Here is a 27,512-nt window from a genome sequence, read left to right on the forward strand (position 1 = left end):
TATTTTTCTGATGGCCCGCCTTCTGGCTTGATAGTGAAGAGGCTCTTTTAGGCTTAAAAGAACCCTAAATTCCATCCTTCCATTGGAAAATGAGGAGTCTTCGGTCTTCGAGCCGCAGTAAGGTAAGCTGTGTCTATATTTATGTTTTAAAATATGTCAACCTTGTTTTTCCTGTATAGTTTTTCCTGAGCATGTAGGATTGGAAAAAGATAGTTTTTTCCAAAGTTTTTTTGGGCACTGAAGTTCCATTAGGTTGGCTGGAATGATTTATTTGTACTGTGTTGGCCACAAAATGGCCGCTTCTCAGCCACCTTTGGTAGAGTAGCTTCTCCTCTGGTTTTAGCTAGAGTGTGTTTGAGTTAGCACTCTTTACTTCAGATAGATCTATGTCTGTGTCGGCCTCCTGGAAAGCCTGACATTGTTTGCTTGTTGAGCTTTGCTTTACTTGAGTTTCCTCTTCTCTGGTTTAGTTAAGCCCCCAGGCAGATCTATGCTTCATGCAGCCCTACAGGCCCACAGCTTAGCCGGCCTAGGCCCTTTATTACTACTATCCCCTCTCAGGTTGTATAGTTCCTAGTTCTGGCCTCCTCTTATTTGAGTTGTCATGCCAAATGCCCATTACCCTTTTGGTGTAGGTGCTAGTTAGATAGCAGCTAAGGTAGCAGGCTGTCACTAGCCTCCCTGGTGCTGTTGTCTCAGGTGGTAGGCCCTTGTCTTTGTTTAGATTAGTGTATGCTATGTTGCTTAGGCCCCATTTTTCTAGAACTTCATTCATACTGAATTTGTCTTTCCCCTGAGCCCCTTGAATTAGCATTCAAGCTTGAGGTTACGGTATTAGCTTGGTTAGCTTCTGTTCTCTAGGGTTCAGTACAGATGTGTTATTTCTGTTTGGTGAAAGCATCCATTCTTTTCAGGATGGTATGTATGAATAGCAAAGCATTATGTTTGCTTTGGGTTCTAGTTTTGCCCTATACATGTGTGAACTTAACTCCTTGCTGCCACAGGTTAGCACCTGTTCTTATGAGTAGTAGGCCTGTTTCTAGCCTCCGTTATAGCATGGTGACTATTTGTACTCCCCTTGCTTTTAGGGTTATTGGTTTTTACTGAGTACATGACCTGATGGATTGCATAGCTCAGGTTGAGTGGTAGGGAACCTCATTTTCAGTTTGGTTCTTTTTAGCTCCTGTTAGAGTTAATCTCTGCCACAACAGCTTATTGTGTCTGTGGAGTTGAAGGCTCGGATGAATCTGAGCCTCCTTCTAGCACAATAGATTGTGATTTCACAAGTGTTGTTGGTAGATGTTCATGAGTTTTGCTCACTTAATTTAGCACTGCCACAGGTTTATGCCCGTGTCTGTCCGAAGTAGTAGGCCACTTCAGGCCTCCTTCAGACCATGGTAGCATATGTTGTTGTGCTCCCCTTTCTGTTAAGCTAGTTAACCGCAATTGTTTGTTGGGTTTTAGAGCTGGTTCCCTTTGAGCTTGGTCACCTGTGAAACCACTAGCTGACGCCACGTGTCTTTTGGAGTCGCAGGACCCGCTTGGGCCTTCTTCAATTAACATGTTGGCACAGTTCTGTGTTGGTTTTGCTATCACTGCCACTGGCGGAGTATGTACTCTTCTTGCTTTAAGAGTGAAAGGTGTTTTACTGAGTACACGGCCTGTTGGTTTGTGTTGGATTTATTAGCTCTAGTCGAGCTAAATAGTTACCTCACTAAGTAAGTCTGGTTCTATTATGGCTCCTAGAACTTTTAGTTGCCCCTAGCTGGCGGCATGTGTCTGTGAGTTGTACGCCCTCTGGGCCTCCTTTGAGAGCACGTTGGCGTATGTCTTTGTACTCATCTTGCTTAAAGAGTAAAAGGTGTTTTACTGAGTACATTGCTGAGTGGCCATTGGCTCAGGTTGAGTTTATCTAGTTAACCTCACTTTGGTTCGGTTTTCTTGTGTTTGCTCCCTTGAGCTTAAAACACTGCCACGAGCTGATGCTACGTGTCTGTCTGAAGTCGTAGGCCCGCTTTGGGCCTCCTACAGAACATGATAGCGTATGTTGTACTCCTCTTGCTTTAAGAGTAAAAGGTGCTTTTACTGAGTACACTGCTTGTCGGATTGTGTTAGGTGGACTGTTATGTGGGCACTCTACAGTCTTATCTGTTGGTTTAACTCGGTTTCATTCTGAACGAGTTACATGTTTGTGGGTTCTTGCTTTCAGCAAGCTAGCTGTTCGAGGTGTGTGGCCTTAACAGGCTGCCCTTGAAGCTCCAACACCCCCCCCCCCCCCCATATTTTTCTACACTGTGTAGAACTGTTGTCATGTTGTAGGCCCCCTCTTGGGCCTCCATGATTTTGTGCCTACAGTATGGTCTATCTGTTAGGTTGAGCTCTGTACTCCCCTCTTTTGAGGGTTGTCCTGCTTAGTACTTAGCTCCCTAAGCTGGTCAGTGGTTGAAGGCCTCTCCGAGGCCTCCCTATTGAGGATCAGCCCCCAGGCTGGTAATGTACTCCCCTTGTTGGGTTCCTTTAGAGTGCACAGCTTCCTCAGTGCAAATAATCAGGCACTGAGTAGATCCTAGGTTTGAGCAGAGTTTACTCCCCTCATTTGTAGGGTTAAGAGAACTTAGCTGAGTCCTGCTCTCCTGGATGCCCGGACTACGCTAACGAAGAATGCGTTGTTGAGGCTCTGTGTTCAGACAGGTTGCTGGCCAAGACTAGGTTACTATCGGACCGGGTCGGCCTCCCTGGTGGCATTTGGGGTGACTGTGTTCCCCTTCTAGTGACTGGCTGGGGTTCCTTCCGGCCCCCTGGCTACATTCCCTTAGAGGGACCCTGTTTCCTCAGAAGGTTCGGTCCCAGAAGCCTTGGAGCAGCCTTGGTAGGCCTTCTGTGGAAGTCTTCTTTGAGGCTTATAGCTTATAGCTTATAGCCATCTTCTTGGCATGCACTCCCCTCAAGCATGGCGGCGTGGGTATATCGTTCCCCATATGCGGTAAATGCAGTGTTGAGTTCCCTTTCGAAAGGGAATGTCTCAGGTTACGTATGTTACCATGGTTCCCTGAGAACAGGGAACGAGACACTGCGTTCCTTGCCATGCATCGGGTCTGCCTGCTGAACAGTCCCTTCAGACAATAAGATACTGACTGCTTCACTGGCGGCTCCTTTATACTTCTATATTACTATGCGGTAAATGCAGCGTCTCGTTCCCTGTTCTCAGGGAACCATGGTTACATACGTAACCTGAGACAGTTTCAAACTCTGGTGAAGTAGTGCGCCATCATGACGTAGTATTTTGGCGCATGCGCATTGAAACGTTTAAAGGCTATAATACGTGCATGATTTAATTTCTGTTCAAGTTGAAGTTTTTCTAATTCATTGTTGTAGTTAGACTGTAAGTTTACAGAACTTGACTCATTCACCTAACTAAAAGTCAATATTTTTTACAGTTTAGTCTGATTAAAACTAAATGTATTTTAACTGAATATGAATTCAAATTAATTTTGTTTAGATTTGTTAATGTTTTTTTTGCAATTAATGCAATTAAATATGTTTAATCAACTTAGAACAACATAATGATATTAAAAGTATTATATACATATGTAAAGTACAGCACTAAGTATCACAAATACAGCATTCCATAAATGACATTTTATGTCAAATATTATGTAGAAAACTGACACTAGTTAAGTTTAGAGCAGGAGCTGGTGATAAAAATTTCAACAATAAGTTGTACTGGATTATACTGTATAAGCAAGTGTATTGAAATTCAAAAGAAAAATACATTTCAAGTGTATTAATGCACACAGTATATATTAAAGACTAAGCACATTTAAAATACATTAACAAATGTCATTTTGGACAACACACTTAAGCTGAAATTAAAATTATTTTTCATGTGCTTTAGTATATTAGTCAATACATCAAAATAAGTGTACTTATTTAAAACACTATAAAGTCATAATTAAGTAAAAATTAAGTGCATTTTTAAAAAGTGCTCTTAAGCATGTTTAGAAATATTGTCATGAAAAGTGTACTTGCTTTAAGTAAAGTTAATTAGACATTATTACAAAGTGCATTTTTAAAAACTGCACTTAAGTGTGTTTAGAAATATTGTCATGAAATTGTACTTTTTTTAAGTAAAACTTAGAGATTGTTACAAAATGCATTTTTAAAATGTGCACTTAAGCGTGTTAATAAATATTGTCATTAAAGTGTACTTTCTTTAAGTAAAACTTAATTAGACATTATTACAAAGTGCATTTTTAAAAAGTGCACTTAAGCTTGTTAATATTGTCATTAAAGTGTACTTTCTGTAAGTAAAACTTAATTAACCGTTATTACAAAGTGCATTTTTAAAAAGTGCACTTAAGCGTGTTAATAAATATTGTCATTAAAGTGTACTTTCTTAAAGTAAAATTTAATTAGACATTATTACAAAGTGCATTTTTAAAAAGTGCACTTAAGCGTGTTAATAAATATTGTCATTAAAGTATATTCTTGTCATGACTTTGGTCTGATTTGCCATGTTTTGTTGTCTTGTCTCTGTGTCTGTATGCCCTGTTGTCTTTAAGCTCATCAGTTTTGTTTTGACAGCTCTCCATGTGCTCTGCTGTCAGTGTGGCGTTTTCCCCTCCCACTCGTTATCCTCATCCTTAATTGTGTTCTGTCTCACCTGTTGCCACTTATCCCTCGTCTGCTTTCCCCTATTTTAGATCCCCTTGTGCTCAGTCTTTTGTCAGACCGTTGTTGTATGTTTGAGCTAACGCTTCGCTCGTGACCTTCTCTTCTTGTTTGCCTAGTCTTGCCGTGTTGTGTCTATTAGGCTCCAAGTGCTGTTCTGTTTTGTTTCTTTTGTTTTGAACAGTTCTTTCTCATTCCGCCAGACTTTTTTGTTCTCCTCCCTGCCCTGGCTATCTTTGTGTCCATTGAGACTTGGATGCATCGCTCCAGCCCCTCTCTGCATTCTCAACGCTCTCACCTGGGAACTTGGTGAGACTTCAACGCTGCGTCACGGACAGCGCTCTAGGCAGAGTGACTTCTACGCTGCGTCACAAGCGACGCTGGGACCTTGTTTTGGACGTTCTCTCTCTTGTGTTCCTGTTGTTTTTTTCCCCCCGTGCTCAGTGAGAGCAAAATAAAACTTTTCTGTTACCTGCAATTGAATCCGTGTTTTTCCCTGACAGAACGGTCTGACCCAAAGATGGATTCAGCAGGTGCAGACCAAGTCAGAGCTGCAGTAAGTCAACAGGGAATTCTTCTGGGACAGCATTCCAGTCAGTTAACTACCACTTCAAGGGAGGTTGAGTGCCTGACAGCTCAAGTAGCAGATCTCAATCTACAGATACAAGAACTCCAGCGGGAAGCTTTGGCCAGCAGGTCAGCTGCTACTTTTGCCCATTCTCCATCTCATGCTGAGCCTGAACCCCATGCCAATAATCCGCCGCCCTATGACGGGGATCCCAACTCCTGCCGGGCCTTCTTGTCCCAGTGCTCTCTTGTCTTCGCACTCCAGCCTCGCCGCTATGTTACTGAGGAGTCCCAGGTAGCATTCGTTATCACTCTCTTGAAAGGAAGGGCCCATGACTGGGCAACGGCGGTGTGGGATGCTCGAGCTTCATTCTGTGCAACATTCAAGGACTTCCGAGCTGAGATGATAAAGCTATTTGACCGCTCTGCTCAGGGCGATGAGGCAGCCTCCCAGTTGGCGCGGTTGAGTCAGGGCAGACGTTCAGTTACCGACTACTCAATTCAGTTCAGAACTCTTGCGGCCGCCTGTGACTGGAACGAGGCGGCTTTACGTGCAAGGTTTCGGGAGGGGTTGAATGACGACATCCAGGATAAAATCGTCACTCACGAGCTGCCTCATGATTTTGACACCCTTGTGGAGCTGGCGCTTCATGTGGAGGGGCGTCTTCAACGTTGACGCCAGCGGTGGACAACTCAATCTCCCTGGATGTTGGAGGAGGGTGTCACTGGTGCTGCTTCCTCCTCCTCGTCTCCTTCAGCGGACCCTGAGCCCATGCAAGTGGGGCGTCTTCGACTCACCCCTAAGGAGAAGCAGGATCGTTTGACTCGAGGCCTTTCTCTACTGCGGGAAGCCAGGCCATCGGGCTATCCGCTGTCCTTTAAAAGCCGGAGCCCATCAGTAACCCGGGGGATCCTGGTGGGCACTACTCCTTGTCACGACTCCCCCCATCTCACGTACACTACTAAAGGTCTCTGTTCAGTATAAGGACACTGTCCATTCCTGTTCTGCTCTGATTGACTCAGGTGCCGAAGGCAACTTCCTGGATGTCTCAGTTGCTGCGCTGTGGGGTATTCCTGCCATTCCACTTCCCTCTCCTATCTCTGTCCGCTCCCTCAATGGTCTCCTCATTTCCTCCATTACCCACTCCACACCCTCCATAAGTCTTATTGTATCTGGCAATCACCGTGAGGTGATTGAGCTGTACCTCCTAAATTCCCCGGGCGCTCCTGTTGTCCTTGGACACCCGTGGCTGGTGCAGCACAACCCTCACGTGGATTGGTCTGGTAATTCTGTGTTCTCTTGGAGTCAGTCTTGTCTTGCGTCGTGTTTGGGTGCTGCCTTGTCTCCTGGCTCTGTGTCTTCTGTTTTTCAGGTTGAGGAGGTCGATCTCACCGGGGTCCCGGAGGGGTACCGCGATTTTTGTCAGGTCTTCAGTAAGTCCCGGGCCACATCCTTACCTCCTCATCAGCTGTATGACTGTGCCATCGATCTCCTCCCAGGCACTACTCCGCCCAAGGGTTGTCTGTACTCCCTATCTGGTCCTGAGAGAGAGGCCATGGACAAGTATATTCAGGAATCCTTAAATGCCGCCCTCATCCATCCCTCTTCCTCACCCGCTGGGGCTGGGTTCTTCTTCGTCAAGAAGAAGGATGGCTCCCTGCGACCCTGCATTGACTACCGGGGTCTTAATGACATCACCATAAGAAACAGGTATCCTCTGCCTCTGATGTCATCAGCCTTCGAATTGCTACAGGGAGCCAGGGTCTTTACCAAGCTAGACCTCCGTAATGCCTACCATTTGGTCCGCATATGCGAGGGGGATGAGTGGAAGACAGCATTTAACACCCCTACGGGACACTTTGAATACCGGGTTCTACTCTTCGGGCTCACCAACGCCCCAGCTGTCTTCCAGGCCCTGGTGAATGACGTGTTGAGAGACATGGTGAACAGATTTGTCTTTGTGTATCTTGATGATATTCTCATCTTCTCTCTCTCCTTGCAGGTACACACTCAACATGTCCGTCAGATGCTACAACGGCTGCTGGAGAACCAGCTTTACGTCAAAGCGGAGAAGTGCGTGATCCATGCCAAGTCTGTTTCGTTCTTGGGGCATATAATCTCGACGGAGGGGATCAAGGCTGATCCCGCTAAGGTAAGGGCCGTGGCTGAGTGGCCAACCCCTGACTCTCGGAAGGCGCTGCAGCGGTTCTTGGGGTTCGCCAACTTCTATAGGCGATTTATCCGGAACTTTAGTCTGGTTGCTGCACCCTTAACAGCACTCACCTCACCTAAGGTACCATTCAGATGGAATGCCCAGGCTCAGGAGGCCTTTGATGCTCTCAAGTCCCGTTTCATCTCTGCTCCTGTTCTTTGTCTCCCAGATCCTGAACGGCAATTCATTGTTGAGGTGGATGCCTCCGATGTCGGGGTAGGCGCGGTCCTGTCCCAGCGGTTCCCCAGAGATGGGAAGGTGCACCCTTGTGCCTTCTTTTCTCACCATCTGAGCCCTGCCGAGCGAAATTATGACATAGGTAACAGGGAGCTGCTGGCAGTCAGGCTGGCTCTGGGGGAGTGGCGCCACTGGTTGGAGGGAGCAGCGCAGCCCTTCTTGGTCTGGACGGACCACAAGAATTTGGAGTACGTCCGTTCGGCCAAGAGGTTGAATGCTCGCCAGGCCCGCTGGGCACTCTTCTTTGGGCGGTTTAATTTCTCCCTCTCGTATCGGCCAGGCGCCAAAAATGTTAAGCCTGACACCCTTTCTCGTTTGTTCGAGGATCCTGGGGAGGAGGCGACCCCTGAAGCCATTCTCTCAAGGGGGGAGGTGGTGGTGGGGTCCCTTTCCTGGGATGTCGAGCGGCGGGTGGGGGAGGCCATGCGGAGGGAGGAAGTCCCCGGGGGGTGTCCGGGGGGTCGGTTGTTTGTGCCGGCTGAGGTCCTTCGGTGGGGGCATGAGTCCAGAGTAGCCTGTCATCCTGGGGTTCGGAGGTCGCTGGCTGCCATCCGTCAGCGATTTTGGTGGCCATCCATGGCCCAAGATGTCAGGCAGTTCGTGTTGGCTTGCTCAGTGTGCGCTCAAAATAAGATGTCTAACCATTCTCCTGTTGGTCTGTTACAGCCTTTGCCCATTCCCTCTCGTCCATGGTCACACCTGGCCCTTGATTTTGTCACTGGTCTTCCCCCGTCGAGAGGTAACACCGTGATTCTGACGGTGGTGGACCGCTTCTCCAAGGCGGTCCATTTTATCCCCTTACCTAAACTCCCCTCTGCCAAGGAGACAGCGCAGGTGGTGGTGGACCACATCTTCCGGATCCATGGTCTTCCGGTTGATGTGGTCTCCGACAGAGGACCACAATTTGTCTCCCAGTTCTGGAAAGAGTTCTGTAGACAGATCGGGGCCTCAACGAGTCTGTCTTCAGGTTTTCACCCTCAGACCAACGGGCAGGCTGAGCGAGCCAACCAGGATCTCGAGCGAGCTCTCCGCTGCCTGGCATCACATAGTCCAAGCTCCTGGAGTCAGCAGCTATCGTGGGTCGAATATTCCCACAACTCCCTCCCGGTGGCGTCTCCTTTTCTATGTTCTGTGGGTTATCAACCTCCTCTTTTCCCTGCACAGGAACCCGAAGCCGCGGTCCTGTCTGCCTTGGCCTTTGTCCGTCGGTGTCGACGCACCTGGAGGAGGGCTGACGAGGCCTTGGCCCGGGCTTCCAGACGGACCAAAAGGGCGGCTGACCGTCACCGGACTCCGGCTCCCCAGTATGTTTGCGGTCAGAAGGTATGGCTATCCACCAAGGACCTGCGCCTCCGGGTGCCTTCTCATTAGCTGGCACCCAGGTTCGTTGGGCCATATCGCATCACCAAGGTCCTGAGTCCGGTGGCAGTGCAGCTCAAGCTTCCTCCCACTCTTGGTCGGGTTCACCCTGTCTTTCATGTGTCCAGGGTCAAGCCTGTGTTTAGGTCCACTCTTAATCCTATTGTTTCTTCCCCTAAACCCTCCCTCCCTCGTCTAGTGGATGGCTCTCCAGTTTACACTGTGAGAAAGCTTTTGGACGTTAGACGCCGTGGTCGGGGCGTGGTTTTGTTTTGACAGCTCTCCATGTGCTCTGCTGTCAGTGTGGCGTTTTCCCCTCCCACTCGTTATCCTCATCCTTAATTGTGTTCTGTCTCACCTGTTGCCAGTTATCCCTCGTCTGCTTTCCCCTATTTTAGATAGTCTTTTGTCAGACCATTGTTGTATGTTTGAGCTAACGCTTCGCTCGTGACCTTCTCTTCTTGTTTGCCTAGTCTTGCCGTGTTGTGTCTATTAGGCTCCAAGTGCTGTTCTGTTTTGTTTCTTTTGTTTTGAACAGTTCTTTCTCATTCCGCCAGACTTTTTTGTTCTCCTCCCTGCCCTGGCTATCTTTGTGTCCATTGAGACTTGGATGCATCGCTCCAGCCCCTCTCTGCATTCTCAACGCTCTCACCTGGGAACTTGGTGAGACTTCAACTCTGCGTCACGGACAGCGCTCTAGGCAGAGTGACTTCTACGCTGCGTCACAAGCGACGCTAGGACCTTGTTTTGGATGTTCTCTCTCTTGTGTTTCTGTTGTTTTTTTCCCCCCCGTGCTCAGTGAGAGCAAAATAAAACTTTTCTGTTACCTGCAATTGAATCCGTGTTTTTCCCTGACAATTCTTTTTAAGTACAATTAAGTGGCCTTTCATTTTAATTATATTATATTATCTGCAATTGCACTTTTTAAAAAGTATACTTTTAAGATTTGAAATACACAAAAAGTACACTTTCAATACAATTAAGTGCACTTCTTTTTCACAAGGGTGTGCATTAAGACTTGCAGTGTAAATGCGGCCTGAGAGATTTGTTGAATAAAACGGGAGTTTTGCGCGTCAATCACTGATAAACTCACGCTGTTTGATTGACAGCTTCAGCGCGCACTGCTCCGATTGCAAAGGAAGCTTTCTTTGATCGCTTTCTTTATATAATTTAATCACCATTAAATAACAGATTATTTTCATCCTACTAAGAGAAACAATGCACATTTAGTCACGTGTTTGATTTACTGACACACCGACAAAGAACATCTGACTTTACATGAATTATTACATTTCAATAGTGATGGGACGGTTGATACCGGGGCTCAGATGCTTCGACGCAGTTTTTATTGTATCACACACTGTACTGATGCTTGTATCGAAATGACAATACCACGTGATTGATGATGTTTGAAGCTTCAAACATTATGCGGTATCGCAAAGTCGGGACAGCTGGTTTGAAAAAAATGGTGCTTCGCCTGATGCATAAAAGGAAAATGCATTTAATTACGTTTTATTGCTGGGGTCTCAGAGAACCCGAACAGAACATAAGAGTTAAACAGCTAAACCAAAATATTTGTTCAACTGCGATGACGTGTTTTTGTAGGCAAAACCCGGAGGCAAGTTAGCATTTTAGGACTTCCGGTTCCATCGCCATAAAGTCTATGGGTTTTTTGAATGGGTTTTTGCTAAATCGCCTGAAATAAGGTTTGTGGTTAACAAAGCCTCTAAATATTTTCAGGTTTTGATCTATGATATAAAACACACCAGTTATAACCCGCTTGTGATTTTTTTTAAACCTTTATTGTGTCTTAAAAATGGCGGTTGTTAACAAATTGCTAAAAGGGACTACTTCCTTTAAACGTCATCATGACAAACAGGACATTTGGACAGCATTTTTTGCGATTTTCCAAAAGTCTATGGGAAAAATGCATAGGCTTTTGATCGAGGGAACCCGTGCGCCGCTAACTTCCGGGTTGGCCTACAAAAACACATCATCCCTGAGGTACTCTATGATTTAGATATGGTGGAGATAACAAATCTGTCCACCAGATGTCGCCAGTGCGCACTGTGTTAAAAGCTTTGAGTAATGAACCGTTTTTCGGCACAATTTGATAAAAGCCTCAAATGCTTCAGAGAGCCTCAGTTTCTCATCACTACATTTCAGATCAGGCATTAGAATTAACACAGTTACTTACATGTTGCATTACTGTCCAGTCCAGGCACTGCACAATATTTTGTAATCCTCAACGGCATGTTTATTGCTTGGTAGCTCGATCCGGTTTAGCACCACGTAGGCCTATGTTACTATTGCATGTCATACACGAATCGGTGGGTGGGGCTAAACAGGCAGTGATGAAGTAGGCGTTGATCTTCTTCTGCAGAGGCGGTGCTTGCTGCCCTTTTATGTCATAGATCCCCACTTTGAAAAACCTGTCGTTTGCTGGGTCTAGTGTCAATAAAAGCTTTTATTGGACTAACAAGGAAGTTTTCAGTTCTGAAACTTACAGGATATTCTTATAGTATGATGATCTCTTATATGTCAAAAGCTCAAGAAAAATTTGATTTCTCAGTTCATCACACCTTTAAGTAAGTGTGTTGTTTGGTTTTTAGGGGGATGGAATAAAAAGCCTAAGTGTTGCGTTTATCATTTTGTTCAGTGTAGTTGTGTCTGTCTTTCACAAACTGAGGATGCACCACATTGCCAAACTGAACACTCTTAAGCCCGGAACACACCAAGCCGACGGTCAGCCGTCAGGCAGTTTTTGTTTGATGAGGGAATGAGGGAAATGAGGGAAACTCTGGGTTTTCCATTTCAGAATGGGAGGTATATCAAACCCGAGAAAGCAGGGAAAGTCAAGCCTGTTTCTGAAAGAGAGGTAACTTATACTCAGAGTCAGTTACCATGGTAACTTACTCTATGAACCTAACCTGGTCGGGAGCAGGTTTTCTTCAGTAAACCCAGAGTTTCTTTCGGTCTCCTCCCCCTTTTTAAAGTGCAAGTGATGTTTAAATACTTCATTTATTCACGCTGCAAAAATGCTTTTCTTACTGAGTATTTTTTGTCTTATTTTAAGTAAAAATATTTAAATATTCTTAAATCAAGATAGATTTTCTATATAAGAAAATTATATAAGATATTTAGTCTTGTTTCCTTGGGGAATCTATATTAAGTGCATTTCTGTCAGGACCACTATCGTCAAATATGATTGCTAATTGCATAGAGTTTGTACTGGCGGTATGGTTCTGTTCTGGGCAAGAACTCCCTGCGCATCCATGCAGCCTAGCATGGATAAGAGCAGGGAGAGCAGCAATAACCCCCCTAGGGTAAACAGAACAGAACCAACATATGCAGATATAATTAATGTCAATAATTTAATATGTACACATATTTCAAGAATTAGTCTGATTCAGGGGAATCATAAGGCCAATCCTGACTGAAGAGAGGAGGAGCTGGGGATGGAGGAGGGTAATTAGCTCCTGAGAAAAGCAATAGCTGCTGATAATACTGAGGAGCTTATATGTGGATGCTTTGATAGGCGTCGTATTCCTATAGGTAGACTTAAGTCACCTGGGAGTCAGCTGATTTCTGTCAGGATCACTATCGTCAAATATGGTTGATAATCGCATAGAGTTTGTATTGGCAGTATGGTCCTGTTCTGGGCAAGAACTCCCTGCACATCCATGCAGCCTAGCATGGATAAGAGCAGGGAGAGCAGCAATAACCCCCCAAAACAAAACCATATGCTGATATCCCCCAACACAAACGGACTGCGAAAATTTGAATGCCATGTTTCCTTAAATTGCAGTTACCTGAATGAGCTTAGGCCTGTAAAAACCCTCCTGTCTCTACTGCAAAGCTGCTTGAATCTGCTATGTATAGCACTAAACACAGGCGATCCGACCAGCATGTATGTTGCTATACAAACGAAAGCGATCCGACCAGCATGTGCAGCGATCAAGCCGGTTGCCAATGTCAACAGATAAGTAACGCACATTGCCAATATGATCGCAAAAGCTTGCACAAACATTTTTACTTAGAATGACTGGAAGCCTAAGCAACACTGATAGCCTTAGCAACAGCATGTTGCTAATAATATCTTCCCTGTCTACTGACATTTGTTAAGACATCTGCTTTAAACATTACAATGCTCACGATAGCTTTCATTAACTCTACAACAAGTAAATCCACTTCACTATTCTTTGACAGGGATGCCATAGAAATATACAGAGCTACCGCAAAAATGGAAGTTCTAAGACAATATTATAAAGATGGCGGCGCACTTGTTTCTCTGGCGCATAAGGTCTATAGGTAGACTTAAGTCACCTGGGAGTCAGCTGATGCGAGCTTGACTGACGTGACCTGCTAGAACTGACGCTAACGCTGGATATTACTTAAGTAAAATTATCTGACAGTGTGGTAATAAAAATAATCTTAGTGCAAACGGAAAACAAGATTATTCGGAGTGTCTATTACTAAGTTCAAATTTACAGTAGCCACCCTCCAATGTCACACAAGGTTAAAAACTATGTGAATGATTAACGGTTTCAGTGGTGCAGGCAGTAACGCGTTGGGTGCGGAGAACTAACTTGTGACGCGACTGACCCGGGTTTGAAACCACTTTTTGCCGAGCTCACTCTTCTCCCTTTTCCTATCACACATCACACCAGAAAGGCATTTATTTTCAGTAAAAATGAAGAAAATGTTCTAAAAGTGGAAGTAAAGTGTCTAACGAGTGTTTAATAATGATAAAAGTATTTATAATTTTTATAAATATAATCATTTACACTGTTTTTATTGCATCCTGTTAATTTACAACAATACTGAGGTGCAAATAGTAGGCTATGTATTTGCCAGTATAAAGTATACATTGCCCTCCAAAAGTTTGGAAACACCCTAGAAAAGTGGGGTTTTGGACAATATTGGCTTTTTAATTTGTGATAATTTTGCACTGATAAGGGATAACACATACTACGAAAACATATTTTATTACATAAACAGTTTATACATAGAAAAAACTTAAATTTTCGATTCATCAAAATATCCACCATTAGCAGCTATCTGACCAAAACTGGGTTCTAATTGGTTCATTGTATTCTAAATTTAGTTGGCAGTCAGTTGTTGAAGCTATTAAGGTGTGCTGACCCGAAAATCTTTTACAAACCTGGGCCAAGTTTAAACCATTAACCAGGCATCACAGCTGGCAAAGGGGCATGTCTGACTTTGACATTTATATATTGCCATTATTATGTAATCAAAATGAAAATTATTATTGCTGGTCTTCAATGATAATGTCAAGTTACTTTAATGTATTTGCACCAAAAATTGATAAGGATTTATGCTGATATCGTCCAAAACCACACTTTGCCAGGGGTGTTTCCAAACTTTTGGAGGGCAGTGTAAATAGCATCTAATTACTATTTATACTTATTGCAAAGAACTACTACTTTCACATGGTAAATAGAACATAATTTGCAAAATAAAAAAATGCTCGTGGGATACCATGAAATTGAATAGCCTATTAGTTCAATAACCTACCGTTCTGCCAGTTTTCACCTCTGATATTATAACAGTGATAAGAATTAAGCTTGTATTGACTCTGAAGTATGCAGATGTCTTTTTGTCGGGTACTGTTGCCATGGTGAATCATAATATCGGAGCTCCATTGATAATGGCTTTTCATGGTCGTGGTGCATGAGCTTAACTCAGAAACTGTGTCTCATTTCGAAGGCTGCGTCCTCCGGAGGTCTCATTCGAAGGTTGCATACGTCATTGAGGCTGTATCATTTCAGAAAAGTAAGTAGGACACTCCGAATGTGACCTTCGAATGCGCCCTTCTTTCACAGGATTTCGGAGGATGCATGAGGTGTATCCTTCGCTGCTGCAGATAGCCCACAATTCTTTGCGTCGCTGTTAACAACCGTCATTTATTTGAAAAAATAAAAAAATGGCGGCGTCGGCAGATGTACATGTACAGTACAAGCATGTTTAAATGTAAGTAGTTTCAAGCTTGTTTTTGTTTTAAACTTTGTTCTTCTTAATATTCTCCTCCTTTGTCTCTGTAACAGATATCTGTTGTACATGTGCAAGCTCCTCAAACATTAACCAAAATAAAACAAGTAAATACATTTTATTTTCCAATTACTTTACAAATCTATAAATAATTTTCATTCATTTGCTGAAAGCGCATTGCTATGAACGCGTTAGCATAGCAACGTGATACTTCCTGTTCCCTTTCCTGCCTGTGTGTCCTACAAAGGACGTCTCGTTTAATTCTGGTTAAGGACACTCCGTATACTGCATCCTTCACAGGATGCGTCCTCTGGAGGATGCAGCCTTCGAAATTAAATTAAATGAGACACAGCTAGTGTCAACCTACTCAGAGTTGATTGAACTGACTCAATTCAGCTGTTCTGAAACAGAAAACTCAGAGTTTCCCATCTCAGGGTAAGTCAACTCAGAGCTCAAGTTTTAACTCGAAGTTGGTTGAACCTCCTTATTGAAACGCCCCCCAAATCCGATCATTCTGATTGACTGTTCAGCTACTGCCATCTGCTGGTACGGAAAGGCATTTCTTCTTACGCAGGCGCAGAACGGATGTGCTACTTGGCCGTCGGGTGTCAAGCGTCGGTTTGGTGTGTGACCCAGACACTGCCGACATGAGCCAACCCCGCAGTCTGCTTTCGTCGCCACTAGAGTTCGTCGGCGTCAGCTTTGTGTGTTCTGGGCTTTACACTACAGAGTGGCAACTCAAGAAAAAAGCTCTGTAAAGTAGTCCTGTTCAAAGGCCTTTAGCCCTGTGACCCTTTAAAGGATTAGTGATTTTAGATGATTGATGGAAACTATATAGCCTTTTGGTATTAATATTATTATTATTATACCAATACTATATTATTATTGTACTAGTCACTATTTAATTTACTATTTTTATTATTGTCCATATTATTCTGCAATTGATATTACATTGTATTTGTTATTATTATTATTATTATTATTATTATTTATTATTATACCAATACCATTATATTATTATTGTAATAGTCAATATTTAATTTACTAATTTTCCTATTGACTATATTATTCTGCAATTGATATTACATTGTATTTGCTATTATTTTTATTATTATTATTATTATTATACCAATACTATTATTGTCAGACTCCGACGGAGACAGAGAGGTAAGATGTCAGATGTTTATTAAACAGAGACACGAACACAGGTAACAGCAGATGATATGGTGAGTGGAGATGCAAGCACAATCAAACAGACACTTAGCTGGAGAGTAACTTGGAATGTCTTTGCAGGAACGGTGGGAGAACACAGAGAACAGGACACAGGAGACAAGGAGGTAACAATCGGAGAACAGGTAAGTAGCAGGTAAGGAGTCCAGGTATGTTTGACGAGACCAGACGATGAACTGAGGGAAACATGAGTCTATATAGTGTCCGTGATGATGAGGTGCAGGTGCTCGTGATTAGTATTCGGGGGAGAGAAAATGAGTGGGCGGAGTGTAGAGATCTGGTGACGATGCTTGGGTGTTGGTGGGCGTTGGCTGTGTCTCCGTGACAGCACCACCCCTCCACAGGCGGCTCCTGACGACCGGATGGGGCGACGACGAAGTGGTCTACCTCGCCCCCTGGGAGCGGGACGGTTCGGATGGTCAGCGTGGAATTGGGTAAGGAGTGAGGGGTCGAGGATGTCATGACGATTTACCCAGGATCATTCCTCAGGGCCATAATCCTCCCAGTTGACGAGGTACTCTAGCTGTGGACTCCGTCGTCGAGAGTCGAGGATCGCCCGCACCTGGTAGATGGTCTCCTCTTCGACTAGGTCGGGAAGAGGAGGTACCGCATCGTCACCAGGGTCTGTGGGAGAAGGAGATAAGGGTTCAGTGTGGGGCTTAAGGAGTGACACATGAAATGAAGGTGCAATACAGTACTGTGGTGGAAGGTTGAGACGGTAGGTGACTTCGTTGAGTTGCCTCTGTATGGTGAACGGACCTATGTACCGGGGACTCAGCGTGCGGCAGGGCAGTCGGAGACGGATGTCCCTCGTCGAGAGCCACACCTTTTGCCCCAGCTGGTATTGGGGAGTAGGGCCTCTACGAGCGTCTGCATGTCGCTTGTGTCTCCGAACTGCCTGCTGAAGATGGATATGGGCTGAGTCCCACACTCTCTCGCTCTGCTGGCCCAGGGCAGGAACTGGCTCCAGCTGTCCTGGTTCCGGTGGCAGTATAACTGCAGGTATCTCCCGATCTCCTGAATCTTCTGCTCAGTCTGGCCGTTGGTCTGGGGATGGTATCCGGAGGATAGGCTGACGGACACTCCTAGGAGCTTGAAAAAGGCCTTCCAGACTCTGGAGATGAACTGTGGGCCCAGATCAGAGACAATATCTTTGGGAATGCCAAAGTGACGGAATACATTGTGGAATAGGGTTTCTGCGGCTTCCAGAGCTGAGGGAAGACCCTTGAGGGGTACGAGCTTGACGGCTTTAGATAATCGATCCACTATGACGAACACACAGGTGAAGTTGTTAGATGCTGGTAGGTCTGTCATGAAATCGATTCCTAAGTGGCTCCACGGACGATGAGGTGTGGGTAGAGGTAGTAGCTTGCCTTCTGGTAGCCTCCTAGGAGTGTCAGCAACAGCACAGACTGAGCATCCTTTGATGTGTCGGGAGACATCCTGGGTCATGGACGGCCACCAGTAGTGTTGACGCAAGAGCGAGAGGGTACGTAAACTGCCTGGGTGTCCAGAGCCCGGAGAAGAGTGAGCCAAGTCCATGAGGGGCTGACGTTGGGCTGGTGGAACATAGAGGAGCCCCTCGGGACCTCCGGCGGAGCGGGTTCAGAGGCGTTAGCTTGGGTTATGCACTGGTTGATGTCCCACTGGATGGGGCTGACAAGCATGGCTGGAGGGAGAATCAGTTCGGGTCGGGATTTTTTGGCTCGGGTTGATATAGCCGTGACAAGGCGTCTGCTTTGCAATTCTTGGTTCCAGGATGGTAGGAAACTTTAAAGTCGAACCTCGTGAAGAAGAGAGCCCAGCGAGCTTGGCGAGGATTCAGTCGTTTGGTTTCTCGAAGGTACTCCAGATTCCAGTGGTCGGTGATGACTTCAAACGGATGGTTTGCTCCCTCCAGCCAGTGTCTCCACTCTTCCAAAGCTAACTTGATGACCAGTAGTTCTCTGTTCCCGATGTCGTAGTTTTGCTCAACCGGGGATAGCTTTTTGGAGAAAAAGGCACATGGAGTCGTGGGGGATCACCCTACCGCTGAGACAACACCGCCCCGACCCCTGTAGAGGAGGCGTCCACCTCGACAACAAACGGAATCTTATTCCGAAAAACCGCAGTTCGCCAGCTTACTTGCATTAATTTACAGCACATTCTTACCCTCAGAAATATGGTGGATGCGTTGACGTATCGCAACAACGTTCCAAAGCGGCCAATAGGGCGTCTATGTATTCATTATGTCTATGGGGTGGGCTATGAACACGTAATATGAGTGACATGAGTGATATATGGGGTGAATGATCTTCCTCTGAGTTATAACAGCGCTTGCAGAAGTGAAAACACAGGGAAACAGCACTGGAAGCTAATATGCTCAGCATAATTCAGTGGAAAATAAATAGAAATTATGATTCTGTAAAGAAATGCGAACTAAATGATTTAAACATACCATTACATTCACAAAGAGGCGCACATACAAACTCAGAATTTTGAGAAGAAAATACGCAATTAACACTTCTGTGGGGTGTAAAGGAAAAGTCATATAACTAGTAGTGTAATAAATTACTGTTGCCAGGAAGTAACAAGTAATAGTACTACTTTTGAAAGGAGTAATGAGCAATGAGCAATAAATAATAATAAAAAAAATTAGTAACAAGCCCAAAACTGGTCTCTGGTCACATATTGCCTTGGATTTTTTTTTTTTTTTTTTAATTAAACTCTCTCCATCTAGTGGTAAAAATGTGATCCTCGTCATAGGGATGCTTCTCCAAAGTCCTATTCATTTTCCTTCCCAAATTCCCATCTACCAGAGAGAGATGGCCTGAAATGGTCATAGATCACGTATTCTTGATACATGGGTTTCTGGAGAAAATGGTTTCTAACTGGAGGCCCCAGTTCATCACTTTTGGAGGGAATTCTTTCGATTTGATCTCTCTGGTGATGACTCTTGCTTGTCCCTGACTCTTCTTTATTGCTCTTCCCAGTCAGTTGGAGTTTTGCTCCAGGCTCTGCAACCTGCCTCTCACCTTCACTTCTCTTTTCAGAAGGAAAGTCTTTGTATATAATCTGTGATACATGAATACTGCGATAACAAACATATTGTAATTTGATAACATACTTTCATTCTGTGTTTTGTGTCCCATGGGTATACTGTGGTACTTGTACTTTCTAGATGCATAATGTCCTGTGTATACTGTCAAGTTGAGCACAGAAAGTGTTCTGTATTCTGTATCTTGTAGTCTAGTCTTGTATCTTAGTAGTACTACATCTTGTTTGCATTACATTCAGATATACTGTTTTAATTTTTTACATCACTATTTCCTCCACCATGTCCACTGTGTATTCTTTTAATTTTGGCAACTTATCTGTGGTACCACACAGTACAAGTACAGTGTATCTATGTATACAGGTGCTGGTCATATAATTAGAATATCATCAAAAAGTTCATTTTTTTATTATAAATTATTTTTAAAAATGAAACTTTCATATATTCTAGATTCCCTACATGTAAAGTAAAACATTTCAAAAGTTTTTTTTTTTTTTAATTTTGATGATTAGAGCGTACAGCTCATGAAAGTCCAAAATCCAGTATTTCAAAATATTAGAATATTTCCTAAGATCAATCAAAAAATGGATTTGCAAAACAGAAAAGTTCAAGTTCTTTAAAGTATGTTCTTTTGTGCACTCAATACTTGATCGGCAGGACATATTACAGCAAATGACTTGCTCCTAGCACAAATTACTGCATCAGTGAAGTGTGGCATGGAAGTGATCAGCCTGTGGCACTGCTGAGGCACTATTGAGCCTTCAGATCATCTGTATATTGTTGGATCGACTGTTTCTCATCTTTCTCTTGAAAATATCCCATAGATTCAGGTCAGGCATATTGGCTGGCCAATAAAGCACAGTAATATCATGCTCAGCAAACCACTTGGAAGTGGTTTTTGCACTGTGGGCAGGTGCTAAAGTCCTGCTGGAAAAGGAAATCAGCATCTCCATAAAGCTTGTCAGCAGATGGAAACATAAAGTGCTCTAAAATCTCCTGGAAGATGGCTGCATTGACTTTGCACTTGATAAAACACAATGGACCAACACCAGCAGACGTCACGGCCCCCCCAAATCATTATTGACTTCAGAAACTTCACACTAGACTTGAAGCAGCTTGGATTCTGTGCCTCTCCAGTCTTCCTTCAGACTCTGGGACCATGATTTCAACATGAAATGCAAAATTTACTTTTATCTGAAAAGAGGACTTTTGACCACTGTTCACTGTCCAGTTCTTTTTCTCCTTAGCCCAGGTAAGATGCTTCTGACGTTGTCTCTGGTTCAGAAGTGGCTTGGTAGTCCTTTTCCTGAAGATGTCTGAGTGTGGTGACTCTTGATGCGCTGACTCCGGCTTCATTCTACTCATTGTGAAGCTCTCCCAAGTGTTTGAATTGGCTTTACTTGACAGTATTCTCAAGCTTGCGGTCATCCCTGTTGCTTGTGCACCTTTGCCTACCCAATTTCTTCCTTCCAGTCAACTTTGCATTTAATATGCTTTGATATACACTCTGTAAACAGCCACCCCATTCAGTAATGACCTTCTGTGACTTACTCTCTTTGTGGAGGGTGTCAATGATTGTCTCCTGGACAATTGCCAAGTCAGCAGTCTTCCCCATTAGTGTGGTTTCAAAGAACAAAAGATACCCGGAATTTATACTGTAGGGATGGTCATTTAATGAAACTCAAATGTAAATATTCTAATATTTTGAGATACTGGATTTTGGACTTTCATGAGCTGTACGCTCTAATCAACAAATTTAAAAAAAAAAAAACTTTTGAAATGTTTTACTTTACATGTAGGGAATCTAGAATATATGAAAGTTTCATTTTTTAAAATAATTTACAATAAAAAAATGAACTTTTTCACGATATTCTAATTATATGACCAGCACCTGTATATAATTATATATAATTTTTAAAGGTACATTTTTAAAATGGATAAGTGACAAAACTGACAAAATTACATTACTTACATTACTAGTACAAATCAAACATACCTTTCCTTGGCATGGTTTCTCTGAGACTTCAGAGACACACCAAAGATGAACTCCCATCTTACATGTTTTACAGCGCACTCCCTGTTTAGAGTTGCCTAAAATAGACATGGGAAAGAGACTCATTAATGTTTCAGAATAAAAAAGGGTCTTGACATGACTTTATTATTATTTTACTATGTTCTATGAGGTTCAGACAAAATGTTAGTAATGTTTGTATTTGCAAAACATGATTATTTTCCACCCTCATTCTGACCATCTCTCAGAATGTCATTGCATAATGCTCCTTGTCACCTGACTGCTGGGAGGGCAACGGAAGTGATAAGTACCTGTTAATGTGTTGTTGTAGAGCCAGTCAGGTGCCAATAGGCTTGTTTGAGATGCGCCTAGCCTCGCCTGAAATGTAGGTGAGAGTAGGCGGCTGCAGTGAGGGGAGGAGTGAAAAAAGTGCAGGCAAAACAGACAGTTCTCTGTTCTCATAGTGGATCAGACACCTACGAGATCAAAGACGGATATTGCGGGATTCACACTCACGCGCTTTGTTGCTGATAAACTGGATGTAATTTAAGTCCTGTTGCTTTAATATGAAAATAAACATAACGAACAATACACCCAAAGTACTTATTTATTTCCATTCGAAGTATGTGTGTATCAATCATTTTTCTTTTAATTACAGACATGTTTTTATATATTTTCATAAATATGATAACAATCACATAACCCACAGAGAGATCGCACTGTCAGAGACTTTAGGAATCACACATAATTTATACACATAAAATCATGATATTAGAGTTTTAAAATCATACATTTTAAGAAGAGATCAATACATCACGGTTGTTTAAACCAATAAGCATTAAGCTGTGTTGTCAGCAAGTCGTTTCCCATCGTGCTTTTGGTCAGCGTAGTCGGTGGAGAGCAATTGCACCCGACTGCAGAATCCGATGAGGCTGCCTCGCTGTCACGAGACTTTTTTGACACACGTCAGCATGACATCAGAGCAAGGCAGCCCAGCCTCGGACACATTTCTAACCGGCATGCATCTCGCGGTGATCACCGGTGATCGATTCTGCGCAGAATTTGCTCATCTCAAACAAGCCTATTGTCTACCATAGTGTGACATCATAATGTAGAGGAAGTGGAGAAAAAAAAAAAAAAAAAAAAAAAAAGTCATTTTGGTAGTTTAATTTCAACAAATGCTCTTGCAGAGGAATTTCTGAGGTCTAAAACTTTAACTATTTTTTATAGTACAGTGACCTTGTAATGTTTTGGTGGAAGTGGAATGAAGGCATACAGCAGAAGGAGTGAGAATCCAAATGCAGTTTAATAATAGTTATAATCCAAGGCCTTAGTCCATACCAGGCAGAGGGTCAAGCACATTTAATCAGTCCGTACATACACTCCATGATGGGCAGACAGGAACAAGGAATCCACGACTCGGGAATAACAAAAAGAACACCAGAACTGCTCGAAATGCCAACAGAAAACAACAACCAAATTAACAAGACTTCATAAAGAATACAGGGCAAAAGGCATTTAATTAGACATGGTAATAAGTGAAAACAAGACACAGCTGAAACAGGTTAACTAATAATGAGCAGAGGATTCTGGGAAATGAAGTCCAGGAATAACAGTCTTTGGAAACAATGAGGGACGAGGCTGCCATCTGCTGGTACTTACGGGTACCGCAGCTGACAGATATAACATCCCCTCCTCGAAGGAGCAGCTTCCAGACGCTCCAACACAGAAGAACTGGTGGGAGGTGGAGCGGAGGCGGATCTGGGGGTGGGAATGTGGGCAAGGACCATGGAGTAGAAACAGACGCAGGAGGAGAAGCAGAGCCGAGAGCCAGAGACCAGCAAGCCGGATGTAGGGAGATCGTAAAGCCGAAGATGAAGGCAGAGCACACTGGACAGAAGGTCTCCAGGGCGGAGCCGACGACCACTAGAGCCAGGCAGTTGGAACCAGAAACTCCCAAGGTGGATCAGCAGCAAACCATGGCCAGGTAAACTTCTCAAAACTGACAAGCCATACAGACTTGACATCCACATTAGTGACTGGAGTGCAAAGTTAGCTAATGTAGACAAGGCAATATTCAAATGGAAGTACAAGATCTGAACTGACCTCAGGAGTAGGCTTTGTGTCAGGTTCGTGGACAGGCTCAGGTTCAGAGTGCATAGACTCATTGACAGGAACAGACTTTGACTCCAACAGGCCCAGAGACAGCCTCTCAGGAACAGCCTCGTAGACTCGAACAAGCTCAGAAACAGACTCAGGAACAGAGTCATAGATTTGGCCAGCCTCAGGAACAGACATATGCCTCAGGAACAGACTTAGACTTGTAGACTTGAACAGGCTCAGCAATGACTTCAATAACTACAGTAAGCTCAGGAGAGGATTTATGGACTGGAGCGGGCTCTAGAATGACCTCATGGCCTGGAACAAACTGGAAAGAATTCATGGACTGCATGCTCTAGAGCTGGTGCAGCTGTCCTGTTTAAAGCCGCTTCGACAAGCGTCGCCCAAACACACCAAAATGCCACTGCCATCACTGGAAGCACAGAGGAAAATGGGATGATCTCAGGAACCAGAGAAGCGTCAGCAGAAATACTCGACGGTAACGGTTTTGGTACACCAGCTGTTCTGACCATTCTCCGAGGTGGATCTGCCAAATTAGCTATCAAGCCCCAGCGTGGATAGGAGGCCTTGGCATCCTCAATCGCTGCGTCAACGACACCAGGAAACACAGTGATGGTGTCCGTGATGGCTGAAGACTGAAAGGTTTCATCCTTACCAACTGGAGGCTTTAAATTGACAATCCTGATCAACGAAGACTCAGACATGACTGTACTAATGGCTGGCAGCTCTGATGGTACTGCGCTGACAGCTGGTGGCTCTGACTCATTTGTACTGAACACTGACGACTCTGATGTGACTGCACTGGCGAGCATTGTAATCACTAGGGTTTTCAGCATTAGAGTGGGTACAGATGGAAAATGCTGGTCAAGCTCCGTGGCCATTGGAGCATGTCTCATGTATACGGACCAATTCAACTGCTGGATCCATGATGATGAAGTCTTCTGTAATGTTTTGGTGGAGGTGGAATGAAGGCATACAGTAGAAGGAGTGAGCATCCAAATGCAGTTTAATAATAAAATAAGGCATTTAAATAGACAGGGTAATAAATGAAAACAAGATACAGCTGAAACAGGTTAACTAATTATGAGCAGAGGATTCTGGGAAATGAAGTCCGGGAATAACAGAGTATTTGGAAACAATGAGGGACAAGGCTGCCATCTGCTGGTACTTAAGGGTACAGCAGCTGACAGATGTAATGGACCTCTTATATGTCAAGACCACAAAATTTGATTCCTCATGTCATGTCATGAAAAAAAAATAATAAATGAAAACCAAAACTATCAAATCTACAAAATAAAAACCAAACCTATACTACTAAAAATGACAGATCAGTCACTCTCCTCTTGTCCAGTCTTACTATCCATGCAGTTATGGATCAGGTGCTTGGTCCATTCCCCTTTAATTATAAACAACATTTCTAGGACCTATCACCCAGGCACATGAGTTTTCCTGCTACGCTAATATGCTAATCCTCTTCTAATTCCAGCATGACAATAATTCCATAATGACTGCACAGGACTCACCTTGCCTGAAAGATATCTCAGCCATGTTAAAAGACCAACTCAAGCTTCTTGTTATCCCAGACAGTCCAGCAAATTCAATTTATCTTATACTATGGGGCTGTTGAATACTCGACTCTGATTGGTTGGTAAACGTTCTAAGGTGTGCAGTTATTTTAATTTAAACACACAGCTGAAGTAGTTCTAGGCAGGTCTTGACCGCATTACAGTTCCATACCACTTCACCAAACTATATTTATTTGCTTGGCCAGAGTCGTTGTGGGTTTTGATTCTTTTGCGGTTGTAGGCTGCAAGGACCTTTTGAAATAACTATTTATTAGTTATTTCAAAAGGTCCTTACTGCCTACAACCGCAAAAGAAACAAAACCCACAACAACACAGACCAAGCAAATAAATATAGTAAACAATAGAATAAAGATGAATAATTATTAATGGTTTTTGCCATGTTTTATTATGTCCTGAAAGTGCATACTCTCTCTCTCTCTCTCTCTCTCTCTCCCTCCCTCTTTCTCTCTCTCACTCAAAAGCACACATATACAGTACAGACACACATTCACACAGAAACTTGTTGTCCGCGCTGCTCTGATGAATTAATCAGCAAAATAGTTTAGCAACTTAAAAGCTACATGACATTTCTCACCAGCAAGGTAATTGTGTGGTTCTTGAAATAGATAAACTTACAGTTTCACTATTAGTAGAGACACTGCTGTTGTGAGAGATGCACAGACTCAAGAAGGCTAATTCAGATATGCTTATTCTCTCTCTCTCTCTCTCTCTCTCTCTCTCTTAACTGCATTAATAACTGCGATCAATGGTTCAAGCCTCCGTTACTAGTTCTGAAATGACGTTTTGGATCTAGCAACGGACCCTTGGTTATGAGATGCGTAAGAAATTAGTCCCACACACAAGAGTTTTAAGGACAAAAACCTGACAAATGTCTTGAAATATAACATCTGAACAATGTCTTGAGGTGTGGTAACCATAGTATACAGGTGCTGGTCATATAATTAGAATATCGTGAAAAAGTTCATTTTTTTATTGTAAATTATTTTAAAAAATGAAACTTCCATATATTCTAGATTCCCTACATGTAAAGTTTTTTTTAATTTGTTGATTAGAGCGTACAGCTAATGAAAGTCCAAAATCCAGTATCTCAAAATATTAGAATATTTACATTTGAGTTTCATTAAATGACCATCCCTACAGTATAAATTCCGGGTATCTCTTGTTCTTTGAAACCACACTAATGGGGAAGACTGCTGACTTGGCAATGGTCCAGGAGACAATCATTGACACCCTCCACAAAGAGAGTAAGTCACAGAAGGTCATTACTGAATGGGGTGGCTGTTTACAGAGTGATGTATCAAAGCATATTAAATGCAAAGTTGACTGGAAGGAAGAAATTGGGTAGGCAAAGGTGCACAAGCAACAGGGATGACCGCAAGCTTGAGAATACTGTCAAGTAAAGCCGATTCAAACACTTGGGAGAGCTTCACAATGAGTAGAATGAAGCCGGAGTCAGCGCATCAAGAGTCACCACACTCAGACATCTTCAGGAAAAGGACTACCAAGCCACTTCTGAACCAGAGACAACGTCAGAAGCATCTTACCTGGGCTAAGGAGAAAAAGAACTGGACAGTGAACAGTGGTCGAAAATCCTCTTTTCAGATAAAAGTAAATTTTGCATTTCATGTTGAAATCATGGTCCCAGAGTCTGAAGGAAGACTGGAGAGGCACAGAATCCAAGCTGCTTGAAGTCTAGTGTGAAGTTTCTGAAGTCAGTAATGATTTGGGGGGGCCGTGACGTCTGCTGGTGTTGGTCCATTGTGTTTTATCAAGTGCAAAGTCAATGCAGCCATCTTCCAGGAGATTTTGGAGCACTTTATGCTTCCATCTGCTGACAAGCTTTATGGAGATGCTGATTTCCTTTTCCAGCAGGACTTTAGCATCTGCCCACAGTGCAAAAACCACTTCCAAGTGGTTTGCTGAGCATGATATTACTGTGCTTTATTGGCCAGCCAATATGCCTGACCTGAATCTATGGGATATTTTCAAGAGAAAGATGAGAAACAGTCGATCCAACAATATACAGATGATCTGAAGGCTCAATAGTGCCTCAGCAGTGCCACAGGCTGATCACTTCCATGCCACACTTCACTGATGCAGTAATTTGTGCTAGGAGCAAGTCATTTGCTGTAATATGTCCTGCCGATCAAGTATTGAGTGCACAAAAGAACATACTTTAAAGAACTTGAACTTTTCTGTTTTGCAAATCCATTTTTTGATTGATCTTAGGAAATATTCTAATATTTTGAAATACTGGATTTTGGACTTTCATGAGCTGTACGCTCTAATCATCAAAATTTAAAAAAAAAACTTTTGAAATGTTTTACTTTACATGTGGGGAATCTAGAATATATGAAAGTTTCATTTTTAAAATAATTTATAATAAAAAAATGAACTTTTTGATGATATTCTAATTATATGACCAGCACCTGTAAGTGGAATAATTGACTCCGGGCCGTTGAATTATTAGA

General features: G+C 43.4%; 1 protein-coding gene across 3 annotated transcripts in view; it reads right to left on the reverse strand.

Annotated features, from left to right (window-relative positions):
- Positions 1 to 27,512, reverse strand: part of LOC127501088 (SH3 and cysteine-rich domain-containing protein 2-like) — a 240,555-nt gene that overhangs the window by 101,648 nt on the left and 111,395 nt on the right. For all 3 annotated transcript variants that reach the window (XM_051872876.1, XM_051872875.1, XM_051872878.1), the window contains exon 3: positions 21,320 to 21,414. In XM_051872876.1, the coding sequence (XP_051728836.1) occupies positions 21,320 to 21,414 (95 nt within the window). The remainder of the gene's footprint in view (positions 1 to 21,319; positions 21,415 to 27,512) is intronic.

The sequence above is a fragment of the Ctenopharyngodon idella genome, chromosome 19 (genome assembly GCF_019924925.1).
Source record: "Ctenopharyngodon idella isolate HZGC_01 chromosome 19, HZGC01, whole genome shotgun sequence".
Taxonomy (NCBI): Eukaryota; Metazoa; Chordata; class Actinopteri; order Cypriniformes; family Xenocyprididae; genus Ctenopharyngodon; species Ctenopharyngodon idella.